Source organism: Cygnus atratus, chromosome 3, assembly GCF_013377495.2.
Source record: "Cygnus atratus isolate AKBS03 ecotype Queensland, Australia chromosome 3, CAtr_DNAZoo_HiC_assembly, whole genome shotgun sequence".
Lineage (NCBI taxonomy): Eukaryota > Metazoa > Chordata > Aves > Anseriformes > Anatidae > Cygnus > Cygnus atratus.
The window spans coordinates 104,501,210-104,523,213 of record NC_066364.1 but is presented as its reverse complement, the minus strand read 5'-3'; the positions used below and the strand labels follow the sequence as shown (position 1 = coordinate 104,523,213).

At 43.2% G+C, this 22,004-nt stretch overlaps 1 protein-coding gene across 4 annotated transcripts in view; it reads right to left on the bottom strand.

Annotated features, from left to right (window-relative positions):
* Positions 1 to 252: 252 nt before the first annotated feature.
* The window catches only part of FOXN2 (forkhead box N2), a 30,570-nt gene continuing 8,818 nt past the window's right edge, over positions 253 to 22,004 (bottom strand). For 3 of the 4 annotated variants that reach the window (XM_035565317.2, XM_035565335.2, XM_035565325.2), the window contains exons 2-6: positions 17,136 to 17,686; positions 10,215 to 10,339; positions 6,082 to 6,146; positions 1,378 to 1,446; positions 253 to 950 (exon numbers count right to left, since the gene is read on the bottom strand). In XM_035565317.2, coding sequence (XP_035421210.1) covers positions 433 to 950; positions 1,378 to 1,446; positions 6,082 to 6,146; positions 10,215 to 10,339; positions 17,136 to 17,672 — 1,314 coding nt within the window. In that variant the 5' untranslated portion in view covers positions 17,673 to 17,686 and the 3' untranslated portion in view covers positions 253 to 432. The remainder of the gene's footprint in view (positions 951 to 1,377; positions 1,447 to 6,081; positions 6,147 to 10,214; positions 10,340 to 17,135; positions 17,687 to 22,004) is intronic. The other variant, XM_035565345.2, reaches the window with a different exon arrangement.

Sequence of the window (22,004 nt, the reverse complement as noted above, 5' to 3'; positions counted from 1 at the left end):
ATTTCTTTTTCCTTTCTTTTTTCTCCTCCTTTTTAATTCTTGACATGGAAATCGGAGCCCTCAGACAGGGCAAAATTTACCTCTGCACATGGGGCCAGCAGAGATGTCAATATGATCCACAATGTGCATCTGAGCAAACATAAGTCTGAAAAAAAATTAACTATTAAAAAGAAAAAAAAAGAAGTGATCATTAAGAAGTATGCTTTCAGGTTTTCACAAGTCATGCATCTCTTCTAATCTGAGAAGATTAAATTATTTTTTTTTCTTTTTAGGCAGTGATTTAAAAATAAATGGCTAAATTACAGTTAGCGCCAAAAATAAAAAAGCAATGAGTCCTCTTATGGCTTTGATCTCCCTTGCGAAGGGTAAAAGTAGAAGAGTATTGCCACAATTAAAAAAAATATATGTATATATTCAACATTGACAAACAGACTATTTTTTCCTTTGCTTGTGACTGTGGGTCTTTGCAGTACTTATTAAGGAACCCAAGCACGTTCGGATGCCAGCAAGGTGGAGCAGAGACCCTGCTGCTTCTTTCAACTCCTCATCAATTTCTTGACATAACTCCTTGAGTGCTTTGTTGCTAGGCTGACTTTTCTCAGAGGTATCTACACAAGGTTGTGATGCATAGCCACTGTCTCCAAGAGGATCATCTTCATAGTCAACGTCTGTATCCACTTCACTGTGAAATCCTTCACTGCCATCGCTTCCAGCATGGCTGTTCTTGGAGATGAATTCATATACCTCATCGACGGAGGACAAGGAAGACACACTGGACCTAGATGCGCAGCGCTGCGAGCCCATGCTGCTAGCACTGTAATTGTGATCCTCCTTTGGATCAATATTGGTGGCTGCAGAATCATTTTCTTGCAGATTTATCGAACTGGAAGGATTAAATGCGCTGCCATAACTTCTCTTCTTAGGTGTCTTCAGAGGCTGAGCTTTCTCACCTATTAAAAACAAGATCCATCAGTAAGCATATACTCCTGTGAGATCACCTAAAAAAACCAAAGCACGCTTTGGATGACTGACCGCAAAGGGTAAGCTGAAAGTGAGCATTTTAGAGTTGTAACATGCATGTTTACTGTCACCCACAGAGAACAACCATCCTCAGCTAATCACAAATAAAAGCTGAAGAAACAGAAAATCTGGTACAAAAAGGGCGGGGGAAGAATTTGGAAAAAAAAAAAAAAAAAGGAAAAAAGAGAAAGTGGTTCCATGAAAACTGTAAGGGTAGCAGAAAGAATAATCAAAACAGAATTGCTTCTTGGTTGCTCTTACTATCTGCAAGCTAGACTACGCTCATTTACTGAAACTCTAAAGCAAATGTATAGCTACTGGGTAGAGGAAGAAAACAGTAAAATGGCTTATGCTTACAGTCTAGCATCCCTTGTTCGATAGAAGTATTCAACAGCATCATCGCAGTAGCGGCATCAATATCAGATTCTGTGAAGGAGAAGCGCAAGATGTTAGAACTCAGGTAATACTGACAAAATGAGGCCCCTGCAATACGCGAAGAATATCTATCTGCATATGCTGGCCTACAATAATGAGCAGTGGAAAAATGTGTAAGAATTCAGATAGAGCATGACTCAGTAAAAAGTTAAGACACAGCGATCCAAGAGGGGCATCATATGAGCAATATGGTTGCAGAAGGGCCAGGTATCGCAAACATGATAACCTTACAAAAGCTGAAACCTCACACTGCACTAAAACCACAGCTGAAGACAAGAATCAGCAACATTAATTAGATGTTCATAGGAGATGTTATTAGCAACAAGTGGCTTTTATGTGTAACAGTTTTAAAGAGAAGGATTACACATATGGCAAAGCAAAGCACCTAATCAGCTTCATGCCCTCACTCTATGAATATGCAAGGCTGAAGAATGTAGTTAAATGCAGCATTAATTGAGCACGCATCTTTTCTACAGCCTCAGCACAAAGTGCTCTCTTTGCATTATTTTTCACGCTAACAACATGCAAAACGGAACACACAGAGAAGACAAAGAGGGAGATGGAACAGAACTGCTCCATCTAGAAGGCATGGAGATCTACATCCTAAATAGGCACTTGAGAAAGATTTAAATGAACAGCAGTGCTTTTAGTTATGGTGACAAACACAGCCATAAAACGCTAACCTTTGCTGCACTGAGTGGATTACTTAAACCTCAAAGAGGTGGAGAAGCTGGGCTGGAAGACACCGTGCTAGGAAGTGGCAGCAGTAAGTGGAACAGTCTCTCCGTCCGGCTCAGCTGGCACGGAGACAGGAGTTGCTGAAGTGAAACATCAGCCATCTCATTTTTGATGGCAGTCCCCCTGCCACATCGTATGCCTTATTACTGAAGAAGAGGGGGACTGAATTTTGTGAGGGGGACTGCAGGATTGTCAATTTGATTTTCATCTCTTTCCTAATTTTTACTAACCTCACCCCATTTGAGGAGAAATTTGAAGAACACCCTGTCACCTTGTATCAACGTGGACAAGTGACTGAGCTGCTGTTTCCAACACAGGCTATAAATTATACACATTCCCCATTGTTTTCACTTTCTATCATTTTAAAATCAACGTACTTCAAGTTCTATTCCACTGCACTTGCACTTTTTCTTTTTTTTTTTGGCAGCAACAGAGACACATTGAGTTGACAAGTTGTAGGTCATGATTTACAATCTACAGTACAACTGACAAAATAAAAATTCAAAACAAATAAAAATAAATAAAAATTTATTTCCATATGAAATAAAAACATGGACAGTTACTTTGCTCCACTATTGTAATCGGAAGGTGAAATACTGTGATTCCTTACTTGCTATCACAGACTTTTCCTTTTAACAAATGATGCCAGTATATAAGTAACACTTTGATAAACTGACGAGTAATGGGAGGCATTAATGAAACACTGCAACCTACAAATAGTGTTTCTGCACGCTAGCATCCCCAAAGAAATAGTCACTGCAAAGTTCTGCAGTGACTTTGTTCATTTGGAAAAATGATCAGTGCTCTGCGTCACTGTCACTGTATTTTGGCTTCAATTGCAATTGCTCTCCTTGATAAAGTATTATTTCTCCAATCTTTCACAGGGCTCACCAACAAAATCGCTGAGAGGAGGGAGATTTCCCTCATTCTGTAAAAAACCCTGAGCACCCTGGATCTGCCCAAGCAAATACGTTTTTCCTTCAGTCCTGAGCGAAAGCAAGCAGAGGACATCCAGCAGCTCTTCTTGCTGATTCTTCCTTGCCACCGCAGCACAGACAAAGCCTCTGTTTGGAGATGTGGTCATTACCAGCTGTGGGACAGGTGGCTGCTCTGTCTCTAAGACCCTTGCTTTTGCTGCCCAAGCAGTGTTTCTGGTTTGTGGCTGAAGACTAAAACCAACCTTCTTGCCTCAACAGCCTGGTGCTCCAGCACAGAGAGCGGGGTGTCTGTCCTGCTGCTGAAGCCGTGCTTTGTTGGTGGCATTTTAATCATCCTTGTGAAAGACCCCTAAGAACAACGCTCTATGACAAATTAACACGTGCTCACTTTTTCTTGGAATTGGACCTTTAAAATTTGAGCACAATTCACTTTTCAGGACTTTATTGTAATTATCTTTGAAAAGGACAAGACTTAAGTGGATTAAGCTTTATTACTGAGTACAAGACCTGTGCTCAACAGGCTTCTGCAGAAATTCTGTGATATCCCAGCATGCTGCCTAGCTCCACTCTGGTGCTAAGGCCCACTACAATGTTAGAAAATGAGGAACACCTGTGAAAGTACATATGGAAAAATGAAGTAACCATCTTCTGCTCAGCAGCTGTTTGTTGCTGGTTCTATTTGCATTTGACTGACAGTGGAAAACACATTTCCATCTTAAATTCAGTGGGCTGTATTAACTCATGGGAAGTGACAGTAAGACAAAAGTACGGCCAAGTCCTTGCAACTCTAACAATCCTTAAAACCTGTAAGAGTAAGTAGATCGCAGTGGGCTGAGGAAGAGGACACCAGGAAGGCAGCATTGCTGCACTCCAGCAAGGTTTCTCTGAAAATAAATGGCAAAAAACCAACGAACTAAACAAGGGATGCAGAGGTAAACACGCTGGCTAGTTACAGGTGTGAGTTACATACAGCCCTAAGTCCTGATTGTGAGATTCAAACCGGGTTTCAGCAGGAAACTGCTCCTGCTAGGGCTTCAGCAAGGCACCTCCACCTTTGAGTGTCCAAAATTAAAATAAAAAAATCTCCTTGTTTCTCAAGAGCAGCATCTCTTTGGGTTTGTCTGTGTTGAAAAAGTGCAAGAGTGGCTACATGGACATCCCCTGCTTAGCTTGCACGCTGCTGCTGGTGTAGCTGTGACAAGCAGTGCAGTTTTGCAAGCACTGAGAATGACTGCGCTGAACAACCATACGTCACCGCGGGTCCACTAACAGCAGTGCTGGCTGCCACAGGGACAATCATGAGGGATGGGCATGTTCTGAAACATCCTTCAGACATCTGCAGTCAACTATGTCTAATGTCATAAACGGGGAAATGACTTGTACTATGGAGTTCTAGCTCTAGCTAGAAGAAATCACAGAATCAACAAACAATTTAAGCTGGAGAAGACTTAATCATCAAGCCCAACCATCAGCCTGACCTACTGAGTCCCGTCAATAAACCACGTCCCTTAGTGCCACATCCACACATCTCTTAAATACCTCCAGGGATGGAGCCTCCACCACTTCCCTGGGCAGCCTGTTCCAATGCTTGACGGCCCTTTCTGAAGGAATTCTTCCTAATATCCTCTCTAAACCTCCCCTGACACAACTTGAGACCATTTCCTTGAGTCCTATTCCTGAGAAAAGACTGACACCCTTTTGCTACAACCTCCTTTCATGTAATAGTAGAGAGTAATGAGATCTCCCCTCTCCCTCCTTTTCTCCAGGACAGACAACCCCAGTTCCAACAGCCACTCCTCATATGTCTTGTTTTCTAGCTCCTTCACCAACTTCACTGCTCTTCCCCAAACATGTTCCAGCAACTCTTGTAGTGAGGGGCCCAAAACTGAACACAGCACTCGAGGTGCGGCCTCACCAGAGCTGAGTACAGGGGGACGATCACCTCCCTGCTCCTTGAGCCCGGCCATCCAGCCACACCACTCCTCATAGTCACATCCCCAGCACAACTCAGTCCAATCCAATCTTCCTCCTCCAAGTTGCAGTGACTACAGTTAAAATAATGGTTATACATTATGAAAGTGTCTAGTTATGGATGTGACTGTTTTTTTCCTACACCTACTTCATGGCTTGAAGCACAAAGGATATAAACTTGGTTACTGAGCAGCACTGCAGCCTATGGCATCAAGAGCTATGTTCAGTTCAGAGTCAGGTTACTAAACCCATCCTGTTCTCCTCTTCTAAGGGCTAAAGGCAACATTCTGCAATTTTTAAGGTGACGCCTTAACTAAACAGACATCATAAGGCTATTCTCTTCACTCGCTTAATATCCGGAATTTAGATATTCCCACATAGCTACACCGGCAATTACACCAGCTTGTGCCCAACATTTTTGGCAAATGAAAAGTACCACACGTCTGTGAAACTCTCTTCTGACTTGTTCCATGTTCCCTTGCAATTATGATCTCAGCCACCTATATCAAGCATTCAATTTTCAGACATTTCTGTGGCTACATACTACGTATATTAAAATTCTGTTGCCTTCTTTGTTTAAAATTGTTAACATTTTTGTTGCCTGGTCTCAGTCTGTGGTGACCAATAAAAAAAGAAACTAACTGCAGGGAAACCCCAGTGTTTGTACCTTTCTAATCGTTTTTCTACGGAACAATTCAGTCTAAAAGTAGGTCATATTTGGGACTGATGTGTCTGCTAAATACCTTGCTCACAAAACAAGACTTCTTTTACAAGATGAGATTCACCCTATGGATTTAAACTTAATATACAAGTCACTAACATAATAAGCACACATTCTATTAAATAAGTTTTTTTTTTTTTTTTTTTGTAATCTAGCAGACCCTTCAGAAAAGGTCCATACACAAAATCAGCTGGGGTTCAGAATATGCTTGCGACTAGCAAAAACAGCAGAGCAGAACGAAAGAAAATTAATGTTTACCTTTGAGAGATCGGCCATGATTCTGCTTAAGTACTGAAGTTAAGTAGTGAGGAGACGATGACCTACTGAAAAGAAATTCAACAAGTCAAAGCCAAACCCTAATTTGCTGAATAATTTGTACAAAGTACATTAGACACAATACCATAATCATAGAAAGACTTAAAAAAAAAAAAGACACTACATCTTGGTGGACAAGCCGAAAAGGCAGCAAATTCTATTGCCCTCAGTCAATGGCTTGACACACTGATTATTACACACTGTTTATGTAGCACAACGAGCAATCATCAGCATTTGGAAAAACACCCCAACACACACACTGAGGAAGAGTTTTGTTGGCAAGAGATACTAACTTCTACACATCTTAGGTACTTGCTTAAAGGCTGGATATTAAACAAAGATATTTTTTAAGTAAAACCCACATGTGAACAAAATGTTAGCTTACACAGACACCTGGAGCCCAGGAGCAGCAAAACAGATGAGAACCAGTTGTGTTTGTTGTTCTTCAAAATGATGGTAAGAGATTAGCAAAACCAAAATATAGCGCTGTGCAAAAGCTGGGGAAGAACAACAAAAACAACAAAAGTATCTGCCGATTCTGAAGTTATTGGAAGCTGGGCTGTTTGCTGGTGATGTTAGTTTTTTTGCATTATCAGGCCAACTTTCATCTGGCAGAGTACCATTTAATACACTGCAGAACAAAAAGCTGTGCTATACATCCATCCTTAAGTATTCAGTTCATTATAAATGTACTAGCAAACTGAAATACATGAAACAAAAACAGTACACAACCATTAAAATTTCATGTAACACCAATAAACATCTTTTAATTCTTCTACTTGTACTGTAACGGGTGACGAAAAGATTTTTTCAAGCCCAATCTGTAAAAGCTACCTCACGGGATTAATGGAGTGACTTCTCTCATTAAGGTATGTTTACCTTTTATATTTATTATATTTAGGCAGTTCTATTTTCAAAACAGAGAGCCACAAATCCACCCCTCCCAAATCACAAAGCTGCTAAATGCTTAATTATATATTTTTAATTACTAGTTTAGATCATTAATGAAAACAACACAACTAAAGTAATTCCTTAAATACCATTTTAAAACTAAAATTTTCAATCTTTACGTTGAATTTTAAACGAAATATTTTTCACTGATCACTGGCCTGCTTCTGCAGCGGTGCATACCTTAGCCACCCTGAACTCAACCACTCTGCACAGCTGCTTATGAGAGATGCCCACTTAATGCCACCCCTGCTCAGAGTTGCCATCATATGATCCATATTCAGCTTGCCATTAGTAACAGCTCCAAAGGTGGTTGCAGTACGGACTGCTAATGGCAAGGAGAAAGTGCACAAATTGAAGTAAGGTGACTTGAAATGTGTCATCTGAGCTACGTAAGGAGCTCTGGTTGCACTGTAGACTGCCTGGCACTGGTAAGCAAAGCTAATGAAAAGGAGAGTATTAGTTAGCATCTTCCCATGTGGTAACCGCAGTGAAAAAGATTCAGCACAGTTTGCAGATTCGGTTTGCACAGTTCAATGCAAGCATCCAAAACTCAAGTTCACTGCCTGTTATGTTTTCTTGTGGGAGTGTTGGAGTGCTAAGAGATCCAAAAACAGAGGAAAAAAAAATCAAAAAGAGAGGAATGTACCCAGCCCAGCACGGCTGGCTGTGTAGTCTTCAAGTGTCCAAATAGATGCTAAATATCTTCATCCTTTCATTTGAGCTCAGATCCTTCAAGAATCATATACACGCAGAGCTTTACTGGATCAAATTAATGCTTAGTGTATTGATTAAGATAATCTATGCATATGCACGAGGCATTTGCAAGGTGAGGACCGTGGCAGTCTCCAAAGCCCAATAATACAATGCAGGTACTAGAAGCAGGATGCAGTTAGTGGCCTTGCACCAACCTGTTGAACAAGCTACACAGAAATAAAATGCACCAGTGATGTCAACCACCTACTATAATACAAGCTTCCACTTAACTAGACACAGATTACAGTTTCGGAAAGCTTCTGATCAAAGCAACACTTAAAATTTTATTTTAAAATGCTGTTGAATGATAGGTATATTCCCCATGAACACACTGTAAAATAATTATGAACACAAGCACTCCCACAGAAAAATTCAGAGACTCTCGTAGTTGAATTCTAGTATTGCCCCGGAGTTAAATTTGGATGGCCGTTCCCAGCCTCTCTCCAACTGTACCTTTGGGCCTCCTCTTTCCCTCCACATACAAGGCAATGTCTTGGGGCCCTTCCCCAGAACTAAGCCAGAATTTAAATCTAAATTCAAGATTTTTTTTAAACATGGAAGGGAGAAAAAAAAATTGTTTTTCTGCCTATAAGCGAAAGTCTTAGACATGTATTTTTGTTATTAAAAGGACAAAAAGATAGCTTTCGTTAGGAATAAGGTGAGTGTCTTAAACTGCTGTTTTATTTTACTGTTCTTACAAATACAGGCACTACAAAATCCGTCATGTTTTGAAGTCAATGAAAGGTAGTTTTGGCATGTGCCCTTACGAGAACCAGGATTTCCTCATACTTTGCAACTGTTGGCAAGTGTGATTAATCCTTCAATGGAAGAAAAAATTTATCAAAACCAACAGCTTCAAATTGAAGTCTTGGTCTTGCAGGTACCTCAGCACTCACTGAGATAAAATCTCTCCCCCTTCCCTACACCTAATTTCACCATATTGTTTTTATACAAAAGTAATCATACTTCAGTGCTTATATCATTGGACTGACCTTGAACATGCTGGATACGCTAAAAATGTATCTGGGCAAGGCTGTCTACAACCTGACCCGGGCTGAGTCTCATTTCATCCCCTGCTCCTTAGGCCAGACAGACAACCTCCAGAGGTCCCTTCCAACCATTTTTGCAGCTTGTAAGGTACAAGCCCAACCCTAAAAGCCCCTTCTATGCAAATCTTCAATTGCTGCAGACAGCTATGGCTCACATGGTGGTGTCAGATCCCAGGGTCAATGTCCTGTGGGACTCTTAGAAAGTTCTGCTAAATATTCAGTTTTACATCCTGCTTCAGTAATCCCAGTTCCTCCTGTTTGTTAAGGAAACTCCTTGCAGTAAGGCAAGGCAGAGGGCAATGTTCTGACATCATAATTATCTCTCATCTCACTCAAATTATTTGCCAAACTAGATAAACTGGCCACTTGCCTTCCTAACTCCTGATCTCATCAGCAGCAGTGCATTCCTATTTGCTTTCTATCCTCCTACTCTCCATGCCACCTCTAAGTGCTTACTCAGGCTGACATTCCTCTTCCTGTAACAAGAATGCATGACATCGACTTGAAATTCTCTAAAAGCTATTGCCTAATCTTAAAATGCATCAGATGAGGAAGCCTTGATTCGAGAAGTGTAGCAGATTCCACCTCGGATGACGTTTAGGGTAAAGACTTTTCTTCCCATCCCCACTGCAAAATATTTTCCCACTGCAAATGGCTTAGTGAAAAACACCACTCCCAGACCAGCAGTCAACTCTTAGAAATCAGTGAGAAAAGCAGTGTCTGTTTGCAAAGCCCCTCAACAAAGGCAGCGTAAGCCTCAACGCTAATTGTTCTTGTCTGGGTTATTCCAGCCAGGACCCCTGGCAAGACACAATGAGAAGGGAAAAAAAAACAGAGGTAGAAGAAAGAAGAAAGAATATTTAAGAGAAAGCCACCCCACTGCCCAAATGGGGGAGGGTAGGCGGGCTCAGAAAATTAACAAGACCCAGGAAGAAAGAAAAGGGGAAAAAAAAAAAACATGAATCTAGAATAAAATATAAAGTTTGCTAAATATTTGCTGCAGAAAAAGGAGGAAAACCTGACCTCCATGGCTGTGAAATCAGTGCCTCCCCACTTCTCTCTCTTCTTCAGTTATAAAGGAGACTGGGAGACCAATCTGAGATCTATGATTCTATGATCTGCTATCTGAGAAGCCTGAGCTCATTACACTCTCTCGTCTGGCCAGTTTCCCTGCCTGTCTATCCAGTTCACCAAAGTTCCACTCCAATTCTTCTTCCCGTGGAAGTCAGTAACAACACATCAACAGCTACTTGGGCATTTCCTCTGCTAGGTGGGTGAACATAACTAACTGCATGCTGCACTTGTAGGAGAAAATTCACCTACCTTGGTGGTGACGCTGGTGGAGTATAAAACGCAAGTGCTGAGGGAAAAGGCTGTTTCTTCAGTGCTTGAACAAGATTAGGCTTATATTCTGGATCAACGCACCATAATGAACCTTTTCCATTCACCTGCAAGAAAGAAGCATTGCAAATTAGAATATCCAGGGACCAAGTTATTTAATATTCCCAAGGCACAGCAAAGTGGCATAATGTAGGCACCCACTTCTGTGCTGGTGATGTACATCACCCTCAGGTGGCTCCATAATCTGCATGGATCAATGCGATGAAGTGTGCAGCCTTGAGACCCCTGTTATATGCTATGGAAATGTCTGTCTTGCAGCTTGGGATACCATTTCCAAAGCCCGTTCTTTAAAGCCCCATTTTCTTTCAAGTTTGTCAGCTGAAAGCTGTAAATTTTGTTTAAACACTTCATCAATACCAAAGCCAAAGAGCCTTCCTCTTAGTGGAGATACGGTAACATACTCATTTAACTTTACACCATCTGTAAAAGCAATTTGTTGGATGCTCAGCTACAAATTGGATTACCATATTCACACTTTTTCAAAATCTGAAAACCTAACTAATTCATGTATTTTTGATGCACCTAATGATGTTAGCGCTGTTGTGCCGATCATTCTTGATGTTAAATTTGATATTGCAAAAGTCAAGCAAGATACTTCTACTCCTTCACCATGGTGGCTGACAGGATGATTTAGATAGCTGGGCACTAACAGGGGGATCCTCTCAGCTGGCTCCATCCACCATCTCAACATCAGACTAACGCCCTAATCTCTTCCTGCATCTCTCCTGGAGCTCAAGCACTTTCCCTCGTCGGTCTGATGCTTTTCGCCCATAAAAGGTCCAACTCTGGTTTGTTGTGTTTCTTTCTTTCTTTCTTTCATGTCTTGGAGGCTCTCCCACTCACAGAGCCATGGGAACTCACCCCACCAGCAAACCTGCTCTGCACTATTTTATCTATGACTTTAGGCAAGCACTTATACTTCATGCCTAATTCAGTTTAACTGCAGGCTGCAGCCAGAAAGGAGCTACTTTCCCTCTTTCATCTTCCCAGCCATGTACTTCCACCAGCTTGCTGACCTGCCAAAATACCACCATAATTTTTAGTGGGTGCTCTGCAAGTGAACTGAACCAGTGCACACCCTGAAGCAATACGAATGTTCAACCCAGTGCAAGAGTCAATAAGCAGAGTGACTAAATAAAGCATGGAATCATCTCAGCTTTAAAACAAACCACCAGTGTTCCTGGAAGAGGTCTAACCGCTGCAACAGAAGTGACAGTATATGGGTCAAGCCTAGGTAGCCTGTGCAACCAAAGACCACTCCAACTTGGCCACCTGTCATAGCAGAGACAAAGCCTAGACAATCTAGGATGTTAAATGGCCTTTGGAGGTTACTATTTCATGTCAATAGTGGGGCAACTTCCATTTGTCGTTGAGATGTTAGCTGAAATGTAGATGTGATTTTTATTTCACATCTCCTGAAACATCCTGACAGAGCCAGCACAGAGCAATCATCAGCCCATTTGGACTCTAAATCACAAAATGGACTGGCATTTAAAATAAATTGTTCTGACACATTTTTTGGTCTGTCATCTTTTTCTGCATCTTTCTAATGCTCCTAATTTAACTTGCAGTATTTTATCTAAGCAAATAAAAAAAAAATGGAAACAAAAATATTCTGGCATTTTGAAATGTTGGACTGTGTTGTAATGACAAAGTTCCTAGGCCCCAGAATTTTTCAGGGCTTGATTAAGGCAACTGACGTTGGAAATAAGATGCCCCTCATTATGCAGCCTTGTCCTTTAACCTTTCAAAAAAAAAAAAAGGGGGGGGGGGGAAGGGATAGCACTGATAAAATATGGGCCAGTGCTCTGATCAAGCAGATCTTTTCTATCTGAAAATTCACAACTTTAAGTGCACTGACCACTAACAGACAGTAATTTAAACATCACCTCCTTTAAAAGAGGCCAGGCACTATTCCAAACCTTTTCTTTGTATTTAAACCCAAAGAAAAAGGGCTATGGGAAGTAATTCTCCGCAGGACGATATGCTGTGGACAGACGTACGGCCAGCAGGAGCAGCTGGAGAAGCTACCACAACCAGCAGCTTGCCTTTATCTGGGCATGCAACAACAGCCCAAGCATTGACAGTCCTTTTTTTTTTGTGGAAAATAAAGCAAAAGATTAGACCAAATCAACTCCAAAGGCAGTTTCGGTTACTCTGTTTGGGTTCACCTGGTTCTGGGGGAAAATACCTGCACTAGGAGCAGCCCACCGGGAGCTTCAGCCTTCAGCAGCTGTTCCCAGCTTCCATTCAGTACAGGGCACCCCATGCAGCTCCCACCAGTTCCTTCTACTGGTACTAGGTGAATCACTGGAAAATACTGTGCACGTGTGGAAAATATATCTTGAAGTTTAGGAGATAACAGACAGCTCTCTTCTGTCCCTACAGGTATATAGATATATTCTGTACCCAGGATGGGGCAATCCTGGATATATGTACAGACAGGGGGATGAGAGGTTGTAAAGCAGCCCCACAGAAAGGGATCTGGGGGTTTTGGTCGATGGCAAGTTGACTATGAGCCAGCAGTGTGTCCCGGCAGCCAAAAGGGCCAACCATGTCCTGGGGTGCATCGAGCATGGCACTTCTAGCCAGCTAAAGGGAGCAACTGTCCCGCTGTGCTCTGCACTGGTGTGGTCTCACCTCAAGCACTGTGTGCAGTTTTGGGCACCACAGTATAAGAAGGATGTAAAACTATTAGAGAATGTCCAAAGGAGGGCTACAAAGATGGTTTAGGGTTTAGAGGGCAAGACATATGAGGAGCAGCTGAGATGCCTTGGTTGGTTCAGCCCGGAGCAGAGGAGGCTGAGGGGAGGCCTCATGGCAGCCTGCAGCTCCCTCACGAGGGGAGCGGAGGGGCAGGCGCTGAGCTCTGCTCTCTGGGGACAGCGACAGGACCCGAGGGAACGGCATGGGGCTGGGACAGGGGAGGGTCAGGCTCGGTGTTAGGAAAAGGTTCTGCACCCAGAGGGTGGTCGGGCACTGGGACAGGCTCCCCGGGGAAGTAGAAAAGGAGGTCTGTAGAAGATATTCAAACCTTGTCCCGCTCTGAATGCCAGAAGACACAGGTGGCAGAGCCACACCTACGTGAGCACAGGAACACCGACTCAATGCTTGACATGGATGTAGCTCCTGCCTCCTCACACCTTTTCTCTCCATCAGTGGCAATTAATAAAAAAATAAATTAAAAAAAAATCCCCAAATGCACAATCAAGAAACAGTTTAGCAAAAAGCAGGGCAGCTTCTCAGGGCTTCCAAGTACATGCTGCTTTTCACTCCAGGTCCTCCCGTGCTGTGTATCAGGCACTGTCCCCCATCTCCCCCCCCCCAAAATAAAAAAAATATAATTAAAAAAAACTCTGTATACCTCTCTCAAGTCTGTGTGACAGTGCATAAGATGCAAGGAGCATTAGCTAAATCTGCGGAGGATCACTGCCTGCAGTCACACCTCCACATCTCTGAGGGCACCAAAGAGCAGGCAGCCTTGGAAGACAATTTGGTGTCCCAGGGACTAGCTTCTGCACTGTCCCTTGGCTGTTTAGGAGCTCCCACCCACCATTACCAGAGCCACTGAACTCTTTCTTGTCCAAGTCACTACAGACACAAGCTCAACTGCAACTGCATAAAGCAAGGGTATTTCAGCTCTTAAGTCTACCACCTCAAGTAAACCTTGGCAAACAAGTTGCATATGGCAGCACCACAGTAAGTCCATACAGAAAGGGTAACATATTTTAGCAGAGCAGAGATCTGATGTGCACGCACCCTGCTGCCATGGCACGAGAAACTCCTCTTGTTGACTGCAGCGCTGGCTCCTGAGACATCTCAAAGCAGTTACTTTCTCTTATCACCCTTCAACTCATTAAGTTATATCACCACCACTATGCAAAAGTACACAGCTTTTTCAAGTAACTGGCAATAAGGGCAGAGGAAGAAGTTTTCACGCCCCTCTACAAACCCCAAGGGCACGTGCACTGTCACTTTTCCAAACGGGAGAGCTCCCAGCACTGTCTCACATTTCAGCCAGCCCAGGAGAATGGAAACACCACCCTGGTGACTCCATCAGGCTGCAACCCGAGACCCTGCGTCTGCTGCCAGCTGCCCTTTAACCACATAACTTTCAGTATCGACCCTGCCACCTTGTCTGCTCGGAGAGGAAAAAACCAACTAACTAAACAACAAACATAACGTCAAATATTTTTCAGCAATGCAAGCAACGACAGCCTTCCCGCAATCCACGCTGGCTGCCATCTAGAGTGCGTTCCTGAGTGACTGCAACCTGCCGCTATAGGCAGGGTAGATGCACGTAGCCAATTTACACTGATGTATGGGCAAACAGAGCAACCATCCACAGCTACGTCTGTAACAAGCTGTGGTGCAGCCCAGTAAAAATAGAGCTGTGGAGTGAAAGAGTCGTTGCTGAACAATCGCCCAAGCTAGATGTGTCTGGGAGGTCTCACTTCACATCAGCTCAAGCAGAGACTTGTGGACAACGTCCATCAGCAGTCGGGGCACAGTGAGCATGCTTCCACAGCGTGCTTCCCAGGTTAGCATCAGCCAGTGAATCCAGTTCACATGTCCCAGAGCTGCCCTGCGTGTGAGCTCATGGGTGGTAAATGTGGAAAATGAGGAGACACTGCAGATTTTCATCGCTGATGACTGGCTGGCAGCAATGGCCGGTGAACTATCAGAAAACAGAGAGTGTTTCACAGGGTGCAAAGGGCACAGATCCTTCCCCGTTCAGATACTGACACTCTTCCAATATGAGAGGCAGACTTATTTGAAAGCCAGAAGGGCTTTAAAACCCTTCTTATCCTGTTCCCTTACTCTGCTCCTCTGATGCAACGTGTCATAGGCATCTCTTCTTCCATGGGCACTCAGGATAGCAGAAAACCAACTATGTATTCTCTTCCAGAAAACAATTAAGATGTCATTAGCAAAGAAAAAAATGGAAGAAGACAAATTACCTTGCTCTGTTTGAGAAGCCCACAGAGGCATCATGCCACCACTAGCACACGGTTATAGATAATAAGATCAGCTACACTGAGCTTGTTAGCCAGTGCTGCTTGCTGCAAGAAGTCACATCTTAGGAGCACAGCCAAAGGGGTCTGCAGCATCGACGTGATCCTCCTCCATATGATATATGGATATATATACCCACTTACTCCACTGATGCCTGCTGAGTTCAAGGCTCTACATCACGGACCTCCACCTATATTGAGAGGCTGTCAGACATGCCAAACACTGCATGCGTTTCTGATAACAAGCCTATTACCACTTAGGCTGATGTCCAAGCACACAGGTTCAGGATTTGTTTGTTGACTTTAGGGCAGGGTGAGGGGGATGAACATTGTTCTGTTTCGCTTTGTTTCCAAAGTCAGAGCTGCCTCCTTGAGGAACAGGATGGGAAATGAGAGAGGAAGGAAGGAAATCACTAATAAAAAATCATTCAAGTCAGGAAAAGAAACTAGCTCTACAGAAATGAGTATTCTTGACTTTAAGAAGTAGATCTTTACATGTAGCTTGTCTCAAAAAGACTGTACTGTACAGACACAGTTATGACAGCACCATTACGACAGAGGTGAAAGCACTACAGCATACTAAACACAGGAGTAAAGAAGACTGTTTGAAAGCTCAATCTGTGCTAAGAGAAGATCACAAATCGAAAAGTCAGTGTAATATTCAAAATAGCTTTCACAGATTGAGAAACACACCCTATCACAGCGCTTCCATTATTTTCCTACAAGAATTTAGATGCTTTTCATAGTAAAAAGTTTAATGGAACAGCAAGCAAATAAGCGAGCTGAGGTATGTAAAAGTATAGGACAGGAAACAGGAAACTATGATTTGAACAGAATTTATTGGAAACTGGTTAATAAATAAGAAACATTGGCATCAATGAGTTCAGCAAAGCACCGAAGAAATTTGAAAGATACCCAAATTCGAGGTAGGTCTGTGCAATCCTCGTTTGACCTATTATTTCCCTGACGCAGTTCTCAAAGCACGGCCTGCCACTATGCCGCCCCATCTCCTGCAGTCTGCATCTCAGTTGCTTTCACATTGTTCCCGTTGGCAGAGCAGTGACTGTGTGCATTTGCACGTGCGTGGAGGTGGGAAGAGGACAACAAGCATCCTCAAGCTCCGCAGCTTAGCACCTCCCACCAGCAGCAACCATGGGCTGCTGGAGGAAAACACCTCCATGGGTTACAACGCGCTTGCTGTAGGTACAAACTCCAGTGTCAACTGCAAGGCTGGCACCTCTGCTGAACTCACTCAGAGCTGTTCAGAGCTTACACCTGTACTATTACTCCAATAATAGACTCCTTTGGCAGGTACCCTAATGATTATATCCGCCCTAGCACTGAGGGTACCCCTTGCCAATTCCAAACATCATATGTGACCCTGTTCAGAAAATTAGCATAGGCAAAAGATTCTTTTATTTACTTTTTTAATTTATTCTCAAACAAATGAGTTCCTTTAAAGAACAAAAAGGCACAAGACATCCTAGAATAGATGTCTAAAATGTCAGGCTGACTGGTATAGCCTAGCAAAACTCTAAGTAGAAACAAGGTCCTTTACAATAACAGGTCAGCCAGCTTTGTAAAGGATGCATCACCGTTAGCTCTACCCAGCTTAGTACTAAACAAAAACACAGGATGACAGAAGTGACTTGGACACTTGTCAGAAGTGGTATTTCCAAACTATTCCTGGTTGCAAATAAAGTGTTAAAGCATTTCAATATACAACTGTTTCATACATGGGAGGAGGGGAGTTCTTGAAAATAACAGGGTTTTCTTGATTTCCTCGTGAATTTCAAACTCTATTCAACTCCCGCCCCCTAGGCCTCACCTTGCCATGGCTTCTCTCCACCTTTCGGAAACATTTGTTCAAGGAGAGGTTGTGTCGGACAGAGTTCTTCCACCCCGTTGGTGCTGTGGCAAAGTAGGGGAAGCGCTCCAGGATCCAGCTGTAGATTTCTTTGACTGGGAGGCTCTTGTTGGGAGAGTGCTCGATAGCCATATAGATGAGAAGGCTGAAGGAATAAGGGGGTTTGGAAGTCGATGATTTTTTTTCTGGGTTCTGGTAGCAGGATGGTGAGAAGGATGGCACGCTGTCACCCTCTATGTCATACAAAGGGCTAACAATTGGAAGACCCTCGCTTCCAAGGCTGAAGTTTGTTAGAAGATTAGTACTTTCATGCAGCCAGTTCAAATTCGTGAGTTCGTCATCTGTTGAATCGCTGTCCACCACCGTGGCCTTAGGCCTCCCAGCATCTCCTGCTTCAGGCAAGCTTCCCATCCTGTGAACCTGCCTTAGTCCGGCAGCTTTTTCTGCTCCTGGCGTTTTAGCTTTCCTGTCCGGAGTCATTCCAGTGACTGGACCCATTTAGCTTTATTGGTCTGCAACAAGAGACAGAAATCAATGCAAAACTTCAAAATCATGTTCAGTGTCAGCCCAAGCTGAAAAAGCCCCAGTGAAATGTGATACTGTACTGACCCATACTGTGGTCACTGAAGAGAGACAAGGTTCAACACAACCCGTCTTGTAACCTCTCAAGCACCCTTTTATCTCCCCCGGCTTATAGCCAGAACTCACGGTAAGCCCTTGGAAACTGTCCTACTTGTCTTGAAATTTCAGTTTGGACACCGAAATAACAGCTATCGATGTCAACATCTGAAAAAGACCTCAACAGGTAGGATCTAAACCATTCTGTTCTCACATTAAGTCTTTAATTATATTCATTACATTGTAAATTAACCTTATTTAGAAGTGCTTGCTTTTGATTCCTGAAGAGGAAAAAATAAGTTGCAAAACTTAAATAGCAGACAGTCAATTTGTGATCTTGGTGCAAATTAAGTCTGTACAACCCCCTGCAAGTCCCAGTCATTCCTAAGCACTCCCTCACACTGTAGAGCTTTAAAACAAGCCATCAAGCAAACTGTTATGCTAACAGCTACTTTTTTCTGCTGATGTAACCATGTTAGAGCCTCACTGCACCTAAAGCTTTGGCCAACATAGCTGTATCAGAAGCACTGACCAACAAAACCGCTTTACACATGTGGCTATACCAGCCGTCTATAAATGTAAGGCTCTCCAACTCCTGATGCAGTTTATCAGCAAAGCTGTGGATATTAACTCTAAAACAAATATATATATATTTAAAAAATCCAGATCCCTGTCCCCTGTACATGTGCTATCGTTCTGGTTTCAAGCTCCAGCTCCTAATGCAACAGCTCAATTGCAAAACAGACAGCAGATGAGAAGTTATCTCACTAGGCAGTGCCATACACATCAGTGATATCTTCTTACAACAGTTCTTTGTAGTATTTGCATGAACACGTGCTTTAGTGCACTTGGATCTTCTGCAGAGGACACGGAAACAAGGACCTGGTCAGCCTTTGTACAAGGGCAAACTGTCAGAGCAAGTCTACTGCTCCTAAGATTTCAATGGAAATTACTGGATCAATAAGAGTGTTTGGACAATTTTTAGTTAAGTGCTCCACTCTCAGATGGACTTATTAATACAAAAGTTTGTTGTTCTAATTCAAGAACAAATACTCTAAGGGGAGGTATTAGTCAATTTTCTTTATTTTGGAGGAGAGCGACACAAGACTGAGGTGCAATGTGGTGACAGAATTTACTCCTCTTCCAGAAAAGCACCGTTTCCTGTAAGCAATTTCTTCTCTTAATCTGCCTATAGTCTTTCATGCCAGCTACTGCCAAGCTTTCCTTGCTTGTCCCTTTTTATCAGGGGATACCTTACCAGTCCCTTTTCGTCAGGGGATTATGTGATCTGGAGAAACTGAAGATCCAAACTCCAAAAAGGCGATCTGCCTTGCACGCTGTGGACCAACTCCTCCACCTTCTCCAGAAAACAAAATCTGTACTTACACGGTGCTAGAAATCATCCCCCAAAATTCAATTTATGTGAAGGGACAGGCATGATTAACTATTAGCTCAGTCATAAAAAAAAAAAAAAAAAAAAACACAAAGCAAACTGCTCAAATAGCTTCTTAAAAGTAACTTTGCTCTCCCTACAATTGAGTTTTCCCCCTAAGTTGCTGAATGCTGGCTTTAAAACAGAGCAATTCATACATGCGTCTATGTTACTTTTTCAACCCTTCCTTAAATTAAAAACAAAGGAACAGTGATAAAATCCATAAAGTGAGACAAACCCAAGTTCTGCCACAACGTTTCACCATTTTCCTTACAAGGGGCAACCTTACACCCTTGTCCCGTGTCCTGTTAGCCACCTATGTACTAGCTTCCACTGCTCAGCTGTGTATTGATTTTAGTACTTGGCTCAGAACACATGAAACATCCCTTTGCAAATCTCTGGTCAGCACAGGAGATCAAAAACATGTACACACAAACAAGTTTAGGTCACTGCATTTATTCCTTTTGTCAACATGAGGCAATAGAGTCTGTTTTAAAACACAAACATGGCCTAGACACTCCAAAGTATAGAGAAAAGGAAAACATTAACTTAAGCTGGCACTTCAAATTAGGTCAGCATTGTGGCATCAACATGCTTTTTGTTTGCGTGCTATTATGCGCTAGCAGAGAATCATTAGAATAATTAATATTCTACTTTAAATTCTTTACAAGCAACATATTTATAGTAAATAATATGCAAATGCCATGTTTCCCTCAATAGAAGCATTACAAGAAGCCCTGTTTTAGAACATCTTTGCTGGCCGTCTTTGCTATGAGCAAGCAGGGTTTTGTGGACAGGGACGATCCAGTGGGAATACCACAGTAAGAGCAAGGAGGGCAGTTCACAAGAAGAAAACAGCATGGAAGAAGCCCTCCAGTGCAGACATCATGATAAATTGTGTACGATTGCAGCCTCGGATTCTTTCCTAATGTTTCTCACTGTTACCAGCTAGGAAGGGTGATGCAAACAGGGTTAGAGGTGAGCAGTAGGACTTGCTCTCCAGTGCTCCCACCCCAGCTAAATTAGCAGCACCAACGTAAAACATGAAAGAAATCCAGCAGAAAGGCAAGGTTAAGAGGGTTGCAAGGCCACCTAGTGAGATTTACCTTCCACTCCTTTCTTCTCTTACTGACACCTTCCCCGCCTCTTCAACTGCTCCCGCGGCAGAAAAAGCCACGCAGGACAATCCCCTCTGCGCGAGGAGCACCTGCTCTGCCGATGAGACGAGATGTGCTCTGCTCCCCTCTCCTCCTGCTGTCCCCAGCCACTCCTTTCCGAAGGAGGATAGCAGGTGGCAGCCGCTTACCAACCTCTCCAGCTGGCATCCCGAATGCCCAGAAACTCACTGCTATTCCCCTGGTGACAGCCCCAACCCTGCAAGCGGGGCCAGGACTCAGCCCTCAGCCTTCCAAATGCAGAAGCAACGTGCCTTAAACACGCCTCTAAAAGCACCAACTCGGTGCTTTGCCCTGCCAGTAAGTGCACAGGGGTACAGCATAGTACCATTAATATTAACACCCACAATGGAAAGCAGAAGTATTCAAAGCCTAAGGGCATCACATATCCAAATCCTAACCCACTCAAGCATCTATTCTAAGCACCTTCAAAACAAAGCCTGCCGAAATGTCTCCTCCTCAAAAACAAAGCACTACAATGGACGTACACATTATTTTGCAACGTAATTATATACAGAGGACTACAATTCTGGGATAAGATGATTAAAAGGCTGCAAAGCCAACTGAGGATGCTTGACTAAAAGCTTGGAAGCACCAGAAATAAGATGAGAGAGGCAGCCTTCTTTCCAGCACTCCTGTGATCTTGGTATCACTTGAGAGTCCGTGGTAAAGCCAGGAACGGAGCTCCTTCTAACAGTGCAAAGTCCCGGTAAGTCCTGCTCTCCACACCACCCACCACCCAAAGAGCTGGGCAGACTAAGGTTGTAGGCATATTCAGATAGCAATCAGGTTTAGAGAAGCCCCAACGTACCTGAGGAGGATATTCAATGTCACAAGACACTGTGCACGGTGCTGTTGTTGAAGAAACCAATCCACACCGCCCAATAATTAATTACCAGCGCATCAGAAACTGACAAGTTGCTCGCTAATGCAAGATCTTATTACACAGAGACAAAATTTTAGCCACACACATACAGACCAAGTGCCCGCAGCAAAACTGGAAGCTGAGCAGCAGCACCCCCAGTCCCTAACTGCTGTACCTCACCCACATGTAGAAGCAGCTGCTTTTAGCAAGCAGGGGGAGATGCCTGCTTCTTTTCCGAGCAATGAGTTCCTAGCTGGAAAATCCTCAGCAAGCCAGCTACCAAGTTCAAGAAAAATCTGTCTGCTCTAAACACAGAGAATCTCTCTCTGCATGTCCCTGAACTGCTTGTGAGAAGTGTGTCCTGTGTGTTCTCTGGACACAGACTCCGCTTCCACCTGGAAATGCAACACTGCCTGCTTTGGCATTGCTGCTATTCTGAACAGACAGGACATGGATTTCCTTATTTACCATAGGAAAGGGAGAGAAAAAAAAACCATATCAATACAAAAAAAAACAACACAGAAGATAATGGTTTTTACAATCTTCTTTCAAACTCACTGAAGAGCTCACTTTGAGAAAGGTGTTGGGGGCTGAAAGGTACTCGGTATAGCAGGTGAGGGCTAGAAAGCCAGAGGTGCTAAGTACAACACAATTTTGTCAAGAGGTGCCTTGTTGAAGAAGCCTCAGCTCCGGCAGAGTCCAGTGAGGAAGCAGTAGCAGATACCTCGGTCCCACCAAAG